Source organism: Myotis yumanensis, unplaced genomic scaffold, assembly GCF_028538775.1.
Source record: "Myotis yumanensis isolate MYYU_CA2020_CCGP unplaced genomic scaffold, mMyoYum1.0.hap1 SCAF_4, whole genome shotgun sequence".
Lineage (NCBI taxonomy): Eukaryota > Metazoa > Chordata > Mammalia > Chiroptera > Vespertilionidae > Myotis > Myotis yumanensis.
This window is the reverse complement of record NW_027223755.1, coordinates 10,377,546-10,391,889: the sequence shown is the minus strand read 5'-3', so window position 1 is coordinate 10,391,889 and position 14,344 is coordinate 10,377,546. Positions and strand designations below refer to the sequence as shown.

Here is a 14,344-nt window from a genome sequence, read left to right as displayed (position 1 = left end):
AGTTTGTCAATAAAAATCCATCTCACTCTATTAATGAGAGAATGCTGTGTCAGGCCAGACACTTCCTTTAGGATACCTCGACAGAATGGTCCCTGGCATGTAGTTCTGGCACAAGTCTCTCTGGTTATGCCAACTTTGCCTGGGGGAATGCAAGCATGTCTATGGACCTCCACATGGCTCATCAACGTGTGAAAGAAAGGGAGCCATTCATGTCTTGAAAACAAGCCACTCTTTCCCCTTGGGAAGAGTATAAATACAGTGTGTCAATGACATTCAGGATGGTGTCACTTATGCTAGGTAGTATGTGATGAATAATAACATATGATCAACTTCCAGATTGTATGGGCTAAGTCAGTAGGAATTTGTGGGTTCTGTTCAGGAAGAAGTTCCAAAATCTAGAACTCTTCGAGGAAAACTTCCCTCTAATAATAATTAAGAAGTCACTAAGCTCTAAGCAAGTTTTAATTACTTAATATGTATCTCTGATTTAATCCTCACAACAAGAATATGAGGGAGCTGCTCTTATGTTGCCCATTTTACAAATGAAATTGAGATGCCAGGCAGTTCAGTGACGTCTGCTACATTCATTGACTAGTAAACGTGAAGCCAGGATTCAGACCCCGCCACTCTGGGTCCCGAGGCGTTTGATCACCACAGTGCAGCTTCCTACCCTGAGAAAGCTTTCCCAAGAGTCATAAAATAAGAAGTAAGTAGTGAGTACCCAAGGCCTACTTAACCTAAAATAGGTGGGCATTTTGAGTAGAATATCAAATGCCTTTTCCCTCGTTACCAAGAAACTTTTCAGAGAAAAGTATCTCTAGATGCACCAACCGAAACTCATGTATTAGGGGAAAAGGTCTTTTGTCTATCAGTCACTGATTCCCTCCGTTTTTCATTCTTGCCAGAAAACAAGACAAAACAAAACAAAAACAAACAATAATAAAAAAAAACAAAAACAGAAAACTTAAATTTTCCATTCTTTCCAGAAAAATAAAGAAAACTTTAAAAAATGCTGATGGATTCCCTCCCAAACCAGAGTAGTGATCCTGCTGTGTTAAAGATAATGTGAGTGTGGGATTAGTCACTCTGCACCTCAAAATGTCAACACATTTACCGAAAATCAATTTATCAGTTAAATGTAGGCAAAAGATTTAGTTTATCTAAGTGTCCTACAAAGAAGAAATAGTTTACCACTATTTTTACAGATTGAGGCAAATCTGACATATTACTGACATATGCTACAGATTTAATTTAATACCATAATACAGATGTGCGCTCTGATAAGTTTTTGTGAAATCTAGACTAAGATGAGTAGAGTTGTTTCAATATTTATGGGGTTGAAAATGCAGAGTTAGCAAAGGAAGCATTTTAATTAAAACAATATTTCCCCATATTCTCAGAGTAAAATACAGGGGAATTCTTTTAAAGAACTACTACCTGTTTTTATACAGCTTCTGGGTTTTCAGGCACATTGAAAGAAGCTGGCATTTTATTTCCAAGTTTTTAAAAAATATATTTTTGTTTTAGAACCATCAAAAATAAACTCAGTCATTTCTTCTCATTTTTCTTCCTCTCAACTGAATTTATGTGACTCCTTTAAGTGTAGCCTTTTGTAATTGTATGTTTCAGGTATCCTGAAGATAACTTCAGTTGAAATCGGAGTTGTTGCAGTCAAAGCCATTAACAGCAACTATTATTTAGCCATGAACAAGAGGGGGAAACTCTATGGCTCAGTAAGTATTCTGCTTTTATTTTCAAAATTCACTGCAGTAAATTACTACCACAGTTTTGGACTGTTTCCCGAAGACATTGAATAGCTTTGTTATCGTTCCATTGCTAGTAAATAGAGCCACAGTGGGCTGCTCAGCACAGTTTCAAGGGCTGGCAGGGTAGCTCTTCCAACTCTATAATCTCCTCTGTTGTTCACCCATTAGCCTACCACACAGGCTGATGCTGGCGTCCGTCAGTCAATGTTCTGGATTGCTCACCAGTCAGATTCTCACGGAAGCATCTGGTCAAACTGGCACGGGCACTGCAGACAACTTAGAAAGGATCACTGAAAACAACAATCTTGAATAGAAAACCATTTAATGTGTCTGTGTTAGAGCTGAAGATGAAACAGAGACTTGGGTGTTTTGTATTCTGTTAAAATCTGAAATGGGAAGACATATCAAAAAATGTATCATTTTGTGTGCCATGCAATCAACTCCAGAATTTTATCTACCCAGACAATAGTGATTCACTCCATTAAGGAGCTGGTATCCAGCCGGTGCTTTGGTTACATACATCCCCGTGTTCCATAGCCAGAATCAGGAAATATCACTTAAAAATGTGTACATAAACTTCTTTTGTTGATGAACATCAGGATGGGAGTGCCAGTAGCTCTCAAACTTGAGCATGTGTTCAAATCACTGGGCTTATGAAAACACACTCCCAGATTTTCTGATTTAGTACATCTAGGTAGGATATAAGAATTTGCCCTTCTAACAAGGTCCTGGGTGTTCCTGCTGCTACTGGTTTGGGAACCACAATTTGAGAATCATTGCAACTCGATTCCATAATTGGTCTGGGTATAGAACAGCCTTGTATTTCATTCCTATCAGGTCCACTTATAACTGGAGAGTCAGACATACGTTGGGTCGGTACCTTTGGTTGGGGTGGGGGGAGTCAGAGAAATTTTAGTTGAAAATTTCCAATATATGTTGCTCTATTAATGAGCCTAGAGGAGTAATAGAGTATTTTAGAAAGTGACTCTATTTAGAGGTTCACAACATACTCATCTTTGAGGCATTTTTTCTTCTTTTTTTTTTCAATGAATGTGCCCAGGTCTCTCCTAAATCTACTATCACCAGATTTACTGGGTGAGAGAACCAAATGTATGTATATTCTTTAAAGAGCTACTGATACGCACACTCAGCCAAAACCAATGCTTTAAAGTAAAGCCAGCTAATATGAGTTTAGATTGAGGGAGAAAATGTAAAATAATGTAATTGCAATAAAAGATTGAAATAATTTTTAATTGATAAAGTATACTTCTTTAAAAAGGTGACATCAAGGAGAAATGAGTAACTCTCAAATTAAGTATGTCATAGAAGTATTAAATACTTTGTCTCTCATTGCCCCACATTTTTTTCTATCCTGACACAGCTCATGTGCTGTGCCTATGTTTCTTTCTGAGCTCTGAGGTCTATGAATTCATTCATTCTATCTCTATCTGAAAAAGGTGCCCCGTGCTTTCTATCATAGCACCCTTTTTAGTGACCTGCAATGGCTCTTATCATATATTTCTCTCACTAATGTATTTTTAATATATTTTTATTGATTTCAGAGAGAAAGGGAGAGAGAGAGAAAGAGAGAAATACCAGTGATGAGAGAGAATCATTGATTGGCTGCCTCCTACATGCCCCACACTGGGGATTGAGCCCACAACCCAGGCATGTGGCCTGACTGGGAATTGAGCCATGACCTCTTGGTTCATAGGTCAATGCTCAACCACTGAGCCACACTGGCTAGGCGCATTAATGTGTTTTTGTTGACTGTCTTCTCCTAGTAGATTGTGAACTTTAAGAGGTCAGAGTCTGCTTTGTTCTCCACTATTTCCTCAGCACTTAGAACCATGCAGTCCACTGAGCTGTGTAATGCGTAAGCCTAACTACCTCTCCAGTGAGCTCAGCTCATTACAATATAGGCTCTCCACTTCCAGCCAGTTTCAAAGAGAAACCCATTCTCTAACCATAGTGCATCATCTTGTGATTTGGCATTATCATTAGGAAGAGTGAAAAATGATAATTTGTTTAAATTAAATGAAAAATCTCCTCAAATTGGATGTCCTGTTCAGGATGGACAGGTCTGGGAACTTTGCATCTAAAGGGTATGCCATCAAAATTTGTGAGCACACACCTAATATAATTCTGTATGTCAGGAGACAACCCTTATAATTTCCTGTCTTCAATTTTATTTTATTTTATGAGCTTTCTTAAAAATATCAGTTAGGCATCCAGAATCATTGATTAATCCAGCTCCATATTCTATTCTTTTGCATAGTTTCCTCCATTTCCTTGTGGGAAAATCTATACCTCTTATGTTTTCATTATTCATTTTTTGAACAATGCATCTATTGTGTTATTAGTTTTCTCTTGATTGACAGAATTAAGAAAATAAATTATAAAACTGAATTTTGTTTAAATTCAGTTTGAAGAAGCCTTCAAAGGGCCTGATGTAAGGACCAAAGAAATGTACCTGGTATCCTAAAGAAATTCAAAACCTTTTTCTAAACTAAGACTCTACTTTGAGATCTTGCTCTAGCCTAGATTAAAAAACAAAACATAACAAAACACGTTAACACTTACGATTTACCTAAATGCTATAAACAATAGATTCCTAGGGCCTCCTGTGGAGACTCTGATACAGCATGTGAGCTTTGGTCTAAATATTTTAAAAAGCCTGAGATGAGGGTTCTGCTACAGGTGTACCTCACTTTAAGAAGCATTGTTGTATAAATTTTTTCAAGGCGGTGGGGGGCGGAAATAACCACTTCTCTATACAACTCTGTTTCAAATATAAAATTATCTAAAATTTTCTCTATCCTCCCAGTGTCTAAACTGCACCCTGTTTAATGAAATGAATGTAATTATTCATGTAAAAAAATCATATCTTCTTTGAAAACCACATTTAAATATTACTTTATAGAAGAGAATCACATAGGATAAATTAATTCCAGGTAACAAAGCTTAAACTAATCACATTAACATAAACTATACCTGTTTATGATGATTCTGCTAATGTTCACAATTATGATCTAGCCCACATAAACCTGAATATTTAAATATACACATGTTCAAGAATTATAAATTAAGTAGAAATTTCAAAAAGCACTGAGGTGAGAGAAACTATTTGAACTGACCAGTAGACCCGTCAACTGAGAGATGCCTACAATGCCATTGGTTTGGATGGAGAACGTAGAACTAGAAGAGCAAAAGTCCCAAGTTTTAACTTCTTGACTGTGTTAGTTTGGGTATAAGGAAAGAATGACATTTTTGAAGCCAGAGTCTAGAAATTAGTGAGGCACCTCCCCTTCATTATTAACTCCAGAGTGAGATCCTGGATTTATGGAATGAATAAGACATCAATCCTTGTCCCAAAAGATCCCCCTAAAAACACATGGTCACTTGAAACAAAGCCAAAGCACTATAGCTATAGAGTGGAATTTCCCAAGATCAAAGTCTTCAGGGTTATACAACATTGCCAGTGCTAGTCACCATATTTATAATTTCTTTGATATGGTAATTCACAAAGAAAGGCCTTTCCCCTCCTACTTTTCCATCATTCCTAGATCTCAGAATAAAACCTATCAAAATTCCAAATTATGGACAATTGTAAATAATTTTACAAAAGTGAGAAATCTGGTGTTTAGAAGAGAGAAAAACACTCATTTCTCTCCTGGCCGCATGGCTATCTAGAAATATTAATCCGCTTTCTCATCAATGTGGATGTGTTTATTGTGGATTTATAGGTAGATAAAGTTTAAACACTTGAAAAACCTACCTTTTTCTTATAATTTAATTTTACCCATGAGGCACCCTAGTCAGTACTCTAGGGGGGAAGGGGGGTTTGATAACACTATTTTTGATCATTGACTCATCACAAATATTGTTAGTGGAATGTTTCATCGTTCTAGGTACTTAAACCACATCATATTCAAGGCATGCCAGCTTTGTAAAAGGGCCTCAGTATGAGTCTATGACAGCCGTGGGCAAACTACGGCCCGCGGGCCGGATCCAGCCCGTTTGAAATGAATAAAACTAAAAAAAAAAAAAAGACCGTACCCTTTTATGTAATGATGTTTACTTTGAATTTATATTAGTTCACACAAACACTCCATCCATGATTTTGTCCCAGCCCTCTGGTCCAGTTTAAGAACCCATTGTGTCCCTCGAGTCAAAAAGTTTGCCCACCCCTGGTCTATGATGATCAATTAAAGTAAATAACCTGTCTTCACACATAGAATCTGCTTTGTAGTTATGAGTTATTAGTTTTACCTTCTGCTGTTGAATTTGTGTTATTAAGTGCACACCTTGCATACAAATGTCAACAGCACACAAACCCTAGAACTGGGGTTCTACAGCTGGCTCCAGTCCAATGGAACCAAGTATCATTAACATAAGAATAAAAGATTTTGGTTTTTACTTTGCAGAAAGAATTTAACAATGACTGTAAGCTGAAGGAGAGAATAGAGGAAAATGGATACAACACCTATGCATCCTTCAACTGGCAGCACAATGGGAGACAGATGTACGTGGCCTTGAATGGAAAAGGAGCTCCCAGGAGAGGACAGAAAACTCGAAGGAAAAACACCTCCGCTCATTTCCTCCCAATGGTGGTGCAGTCATAGAAGCAGCCAGGGCTTGTGGGTGCAGTGGAACCAAAGGCTCTTTGGCCAGGAAGAGTGGGTATTCTTCATGAACACAGTAGCTCAAAAGGCAAAGACGCATGGCAGGCATCTGCTTGCTTGAAAGAAAGGAAGTCTTTAAAGGCTTTTGTACACACTGCTGATGTATGATGTTCCTCTCATTAGTTCTGTGTCATGCCTTATAATCCAGATAGAGGCGGATCAAATGGAATAGAAGTTACTCCTAAACGAACAACATTGTGGCTGGGTTCCTTGGTTAAGTTTTTGTTTATGTTTGTTTTTGTTTGTTTTTTTAACCTCTGAGATAGAACTTAAAGGACATGGAACAATCTGTTGAATGATCTTCAGAAAAGTTATTTATGGAATATGAACTCATGTCAAAGACTTTCATTGCTCATTCCAGCCGAGTGATTCAATGAGCAGTAAGACACGCAAGCATTTACTGGAAAGCACTTGGGTCATGTTCTGTGCACAACCGAAGGAGCTTTGGGCGTGGCATCGTGGAGCATTGGGTAGGATTAAAAGATGTACACATGTTAGTGTAAAACTGTTCTAACAAAGCAAATAGTATGGTATGCTTGTGCATTCTGCCTTCATCCCTTTCTATTTCCTTCTAAGTTATTTATTTAATAGGATGTTAAATATCTTTCGGGGTTTTAAAGAGTGTCCTCAGCAGCTGCCCTCTGACTGGCCTTTGCTTTTTCTTCAGCACACCACAGGCATGTTCACGACAAAGTGATTTCAGAACTTGGCAAACACTTCAAGAGTAGGAGATGACATTGTGAGTGCTCGGGGGCGATCGTTGATTTAGTCTGCACTTCTGCAATGAGAACTGTCAACCTCCCACACGACAGTGCTGGGGGCATGGCTTGAGTGACAGATGTCTGCCATCATTTAAAAACATGTATCACTGCTAAGGCTTTCTTTCCTAAGAAACAGACCAGAAGGCTAAATGTTTCCCTTCCAATACATCCATGGGTCTCCAGGAATATATAAAAGAAGGAAAATTGGTTGTTAAATACACCTTAGTAGCCTAGCCTCATTTTTTACTAACGATTGTCTGCCACCTCTAGCAGTGGTAGGTGATGGTGAGGCTGTCTTCATATGTAAGTACCCTTTATAATTCCCCCTTGTGCATCTCCCTCAAAGGAACTCTCGAGGAATTTGGTACGAAGTGCAACTCTCCCAGGGCCTTAATCTGAGCAAAGATATCCTGGTATATGTGTAACCATATGCTGAACAACCTGTTCAAGCTGTATGATCTAGTCTCTACAAAACCAAATAAAACACATTTTCTGTAAATTCAAAGAGCTTTGGAAGGTTCCATAATGTAACCATATCGAAATTCATTCTGTTAGAGCAGGTATAGAAAACAGGACGTAAGAGTGTACCGGTCAACACACATTGTACTCCACTAAATAAATACTTAAGCCTTATTTGCAGTGTCTGTAGTGATTTTAAAAATGTAGAAAAAGACTATTTGTTCTAACTATTTCAAGTGATATATATATGAGTGTATTGATGCTGCAATTTTACCTTCATACTTCTTGTTTTAAAAAGGCCTGTTTATTGTTTGGACATGGTATTTTGGTACAAGAAAAAGACTCACTAAATGTGTCTCTTTACTAAAGTTTAACTTCTAGAAAGGCTGGTGTTTTGTGACTTTTTCTTATACCTTAATTGTGTCAATGTTTAACCAGCACTTCCAGTTAATCTGTTATTTAACAATTAGCTTTATTAAGAAACTTTCCCATAAAGTAATCCTGTAAAAGATCTCATTTTTCTCATTTTTTTTAAAAAAAAGTTGGTATTTCAAAAGAAATGCATTTGAGACAGTGAATAGGCTTATGGCTAACATTGCCTTTCATGGTACCTGCCTTCCAACTTGCTTTTTAACAAATGAGATACTAAAAAAATGTTTAATCTTTGTGGTTGGAATCTATATGTTAACATTTAATTGGTAACTGAGTCTGCAAGCTGTAGTGTAATGCATTCCTATCAGAACTAGATTATCTTGGTTCTTTTGTTTTTAAAATAATAATTGCACCTGACATATGAAGATGGACCACCCACAACCCAAATTAAACGTTTGATGAGACAAATACAGTATTAGATGACCACGGTAAGAGCAAATAGGGCACAAACTGGATTCGTGTTTCACACAGTCGTTTAGATTACCAAGGAGACCGTGTAAGCAGTCATCATTATAGTACTCAAAACACTAAAACAGCTTCCAGCAAAATGTATCAAAGCTGGCAGAAGCCAAAAATAGAAAACATCGCCCTTACCTCTCCCCCTAAAATACACACACACACGCGCACACACACAGGAGCACAGAAATGGCATGTTTGCTCGATATAGAGACAGAATACTGGCCCCATTTGCAGCTGCATTGGGCTACTGAAGGAAAAGCAGTTGCAGCCCTGAATATTGTATATATTTTTAAAAGCATCATTATTTCGGGAGCTCTGACTCTATGGGAATCGTGCTCCCCCTCACACCCCACCACAATGTCAAGGTACATCAGCCACAAATGCGTGTCCATCGGAGTGCTGGCCCTGGGGAGACTCCTCGTGACAATATAGAATCCCCCCTCCTCCCACCTTCCGAAAGGCTGCACAGTGTATAGCATGTTTCATTTAAGTAAACTAATAAAAATGCTGGGAAAAGAAAATTAAAATAGTGTCCTTGTTTATTTTATTAGCCTAAAACGATACCTGGTAATACAGAGAGAAGCTTGAGTGTGCCTGACAGGAAGTGGTTAAATGCCCCACAGCCTCCAACAACAACAACAACAGAAAAAACATCACTCAAACATTTGTAAGATTTCTTTAATGTTTTACATGTGTGAGTCAGCTATCCTTCCTCTAATAACAACCAAATGCGTTCGACTTCTCCTGAGTACGCAGGTCCACCTATTTACACAGTGGACCGGGAAGGATGAATTGAAAATAAGGATGGCTTGTGAAACAATGAGACTTTTGGAGAAAAGCCAAGAGGCTGCAAAATCTGATTTCAAGGGCATAGAGTAGGCCCATGAACTTGATTTGAAAAGTAGAGAGAGAAAAGAATTCAACATAATAACTTGGATCCAGGGCCCAAGCAAGGTTACAGACACTATTTAAATTGATAAACATTCATGCTGCACAGATCTAATAATTTTGATGTTGTTAATTCAGGGTTTAGGCCTATTCACAAAAGTAAATTTCATTTTTTCTTTGTCAATGAAGTCCAAACTTTTTGTAAATAAAGATGCCTGTAGGAAGCCATGACATATTTAAGGAAAGATATCCAGTAGAAGTAGCCCATTTACATGCAAATATCACATTCATTACGAATTCCTGTCTATTTCACTAGATAGGACTTTTGCAACTTAAACTAAGCAGTAAGAAAAAAGAGGGATGTTTGGGAGGAATACTGGAAAGAAAGGGCAGCTCTGTGTTCCACCAGCACTGGACATGAAGCAGCTATGATCTGCTCCCTATGGCTCTCATGCCCTCTGATCTCTGACTGGCTTTATGTTCTCAGCTATTCCTTGCATCCAATTTACTTCCTTCCAACTCCAAAACCCAAGACCTTCTTCTCAAGATCCTACAATGGAAACAGCCTAGGTATGACTTGTATCGGCCAAGTCTAAATAACATACCAACCTCTAGAGCAGTGGTTCTCAACCTTCTGGCCCTTTAAATACAGTTCCTCATGTTGTGACCGAACCATAAAATTATTTTTGTTGCTACTTCATAACTGTAATGTTGCTACTGTTATGAATTGTAATGTAAATATTTGATATGCAGGATGGTCTTAGGTGACCCCTGTGAAAGGGTCATTCGACCGCCAAAGGGGTCTCGACCCACAGATTGAGAACCGCTGCTCTAGAGTCATCTGTATGACAAGGGATGCGGGCATTGTGATGGACCAAGTTTCAGTCACATGACCAGAGTTGCCGAGGTATGGATTTTGCACCCCACACGACAGGAACTAAGGAACAGCAGTGCACCAAAGGGCAGTGCTGGGCAGGGCAAAAGCAAAAATGGTTCTTAGCTACATCTATTTAAATGAGACTACTGACTTAAACATGCATCTTTTAATCTCGCATTTTTTCACTAATTCTAATTAGCCTTCACCTATTTATTCAAATCAGAGATTTCAAGATCTTATTCTATATTGCATTTTTTAAAAGGGAAAGATTGTATTTGTCTTGTCTTATTTTGTTTTGTTTTAAAGTCAAGAGTAGGGCCCTGACTATAGCCAGGCTCAGTGTAATTCTGCAAACTTTAGAGAATGATCATTGAGATGAATGCAAGTTTTCATGAAATCAAAAGGTGGTCCTCCTACCAAATATTAGCCTATATCACAACATGACGTAATAAGTCTTTCTTTAAGTTTATACAGGAGTATGTAGTAGTATTTTCAAGTATATCAACATGTAGAATAAAATCTAAAAATGAAATGCCGTTTGTTTGTTTTTTTCATTGTAAAATAAAAAAAGAAATAAAGTGAAAAAGCCTCCTTTATATCTCTTACTATGTCTTGTGTACAATGGATGAGACAACGAAAAACTTCATAATGTGCATTTTTCTTTTCCTTTGCTGATTTAGAAAATAACACAACACAAAGATGCCCTTATAAGTGCATATCCACTAAGAACACTTTTGTGAACAACATGTATTTGTTAACATGGAATAATCATAAGCAAACTAAGGAGATCAGAGTCATTGATCTCATTCCCATGTGGCTAATAGTGAACATTTCCATTTGTCTTTTCCTTGATAGAAGCTAAGGACAACAGTTCTAGACCCAAAGAGAAAAGCCATATGCCAACCAGCTATTCACATGGCGTGGATTATCTTGCATATTTTATTATCCTCCACAAAAGAGTCTATGTTCCTGTTTTAATATAGGCCATTGCACCCTCTGGAGATGAGCGCAGCAAATGAAGAATCAAACCATCCTGTGTTCCTCATTACAACTGCAATTGAACATATGCCTTCGTACAACTTCAGCGGTGACCCCCGCTGCAGAATCGCCAATTGCAGTCAAGCTCACCGTCCTGAAGTTTGGTTTTAATTACCTTGCACACATCTTCAGTGCCTAAATGATCGCACAATTTTCTAAATTATTTCGTTATCATTTCTGTGGTCAATTTCAGCTGCTGACAATGCAAATATTCTCAGAGGCCTTCCAAGGAGAGTAAATGAAAATCCATGTTTTATGAGGTGCTAGCAATCAAAAAAGACTGCTTCTTACGGTTAGAGGAAGCATTTGGGTTAGGGGTCATTTATCAATTCAATTCAACATTAAAAATACTTTAACATCTGGCATTTAAACACTAGACTTTTCAATAACCTTTTTTTTCAGTGAAGTGATCAATATGCTCTGACATCAATGGTATTTAAGCCATATAAAAATAAATGCTACAAGAAAATATGGGAGGATCTAAGAGAAACACACTGAAAAAATGGCATCACATATAAGGAAACAATATCTTATTTGTTTTCCCAATAAATTGAATATTGGATATAAAGTGTGGTTTTACAATGCAGGGAAAAAGAAGCTAAATAGTATAGTTTTTAGTTTCAAGCAGGAAAAAAGAAACTAGTATGTGTGTTTTTTTAAATAGTATTTTTAAGTCAGTATTGGCAACCAATCCTCCTTATCTTCCCCAGGAGAATTCTGCATTCCATCCTCCAAGATCTTCTAAGAAATAGTCAAATCAGCATATTTCAACTGCAACAGTTTATCTTTCTCTTTCTCCTCATTTTTAACTCCAGGTGATATTAACTAGCTATGTGAAAGTTATTTCCTCGTTAAATGCACAAGGAAAAGATAGATTTTATTTAGACCAATACCTAATTGAGCTACTTCAAATGAATAAAAGACTCCACAGTAATGTAGGCAGAGACTGTTGGAGGCAATTAATTAATATTGGGTACCTGGAATTATTGTTACAGTCTCCTGGCTATGTTTTTTTTATCATGTTTCTCTCCATATATATAAATATTCCATAGTGATAAAATTCATGGTTTCTGATCATTTAAGTTATTCATTCCTACTATTGGGAAAAAAAATTAAATACAATATTCAAACATAGGGCCTGTTGTGGGTTGCAGTCCTGACCCCTGTCATTCATGGCAGTTTACACGAGAGAGAGGTAACAGAACTCACATGGATTTATAATATAACTCTCATCTTTTAATCTTCATTTCCCAGTATAATTGCAGAATCAACTTTTGAATCCAAATACATTACTGAATTCCTATGATCCTACCGTGTAAAACCACAAGACAGGTGAATAAGGATCCTCTTCTCCCAAAACTTTAGTAAATCCATTTTTTTTTATTATACAGTTCTTTTGTAAACAGACATATTTGCCAAACATTCTGTTTACTTTGTTTATTCCTTCTCTGGTCATTTACCAGTAAAGCAAATAAGATCCAGGATTCCCCATTTGTTACCATATCAGCTTCCATCTTCTTTTCTACACCAGATAGTTAAACAATCAAGGAGTCGCCAAGCTGGCATGGCTCAATGGTTGAGCGTCGTCCCATGAACCAGGAAGTCACAGTTCAATTCTAGATCCGGCCATATGCTCGGGTTGTGGGCTCAATCCCCAGTAGGGGGCATGCAGGAGGCAGCTGATCAATGAGTCTCTCATCATTGATGTTTCTAACTCTCTCTCCCTCTATCTTCCTCTCTGAAATCAATAAAAAATAAAATAAGCAAGGAGTCGGCAGGCCTTCAACAAAACAAAATTCCTCTGGGGGAACCCCCTGCTAAATCAATGCTGCATGTAACCACAGAGGCATTCAGCCTTCAACATATCTCAGGTTGGTTCTGGGACATAACATAGTTCTGTCACCAGAAACCTTGTTCAAGATTTGTCTCTTATATCAAATGCATTAAATTATCTAAAATGTTGATCTCTATCATTCTAATTTTATATCCTAATTTTATGAATGATAAAATTGAGGTCCATTTTCTTTCCCAGAGCTCTTTGCCAGGTAAAGAATGCAGGTCTCCTAATCCCAGAATCACTCTTCGCACTCTACCAAAAAAAAAAAACAGAACTACACCATGCAGAGCCCAATATTTTTCAATTTTTCAGAAATGTAACTCTACAGATAATGACAGTATTTTATTTTAATGACACATTTCTCTTTATGGATACTTTTCTTGGAAGAATTTATATATATAAAAGCCTAATATGCAAATTGTCCCCGCAGGAATTCGACCAGGAGATCGATCGCTTGCTATGATGTGCGCGAACCACCAGGGGGTGGTGCAGAATGAAGGAAGGACCCAGCCAGCAACCAACAGCCAGGGAAGGAAGACCCTGGCTGGCAGCTGGAAGGAAGGCCCCGGCTGACAGCCAGAAGGCCCCAATTGGCCCCCATCGCCGATCGGGCCTAGGGACCCTACCCATTCATGGATTTTGTGCACCAGGCCTCTAGAAGAATATATTTTTCTACCAGAGAGATCATTTTTAATCCTGGCTCTGCCGTGTCTAGCAGTATAAACTTTTGGAAAAGTTACCTCATTTAAAATAAAAATGAATGACCAAAAACTTTGAATATGCCTAACACTTGGGCAGAAGTAAAGATTGAATGTTATCATGTTTTTTTAACTGTTTTGTATAATAACTCATTTCTTCCCTCTTTTTGGTCAATTGTGAATATTTAAAAGGTCTTACTGTGATAAAATAATGACTGAGTCGCCTTCAATATCCCTACATTTACTCGAGATGACTTTATTATACAGATTTCAGGTTTAATTTATGTATTATTCTTTCTTCTCCAAAAACTTTTCTCTAACCATTGACCAGAGCATCACTGCATATAAATTCATACTGCTCAGCACTGTGGGTTCTGGGCTTTGGGTCAACTCAAGAGGATGGACTTGGTTTCTGAACCGCCTCTCCTCCCCACCCCGCCCCCC

General features: G+C 37.8%; 1 protein-coding gene across 1 annotated transcript in view; it reads left to right on the top strand.

Annotated features, from left to right (window-relative positions):
* Positions 1–10,858, top strand: part of FGF10 (fibroblast growth factor 10) — an 83,881-nt gene extending 73,023 nt beyond the window's left edge. Inside the window, exons 2-3 of the mRNA XM_070411881.1 lie at positions 1,630–1,733; positions 6,194–10,858. Of these exons, the coding sequence (XP_070267982.1) occupies positions 1,630–1,733; positions 6,194–6,391 (302 nt within the window). The 3' untranslated portion in view covers positions 6,392–10,858. The remainder of the gene's footprint in view (positions 1–1,629; positions 1,734–6,193) is intronic.
* Positions 10,859–14,344: the final 3,486 nt, after the last annotated feature.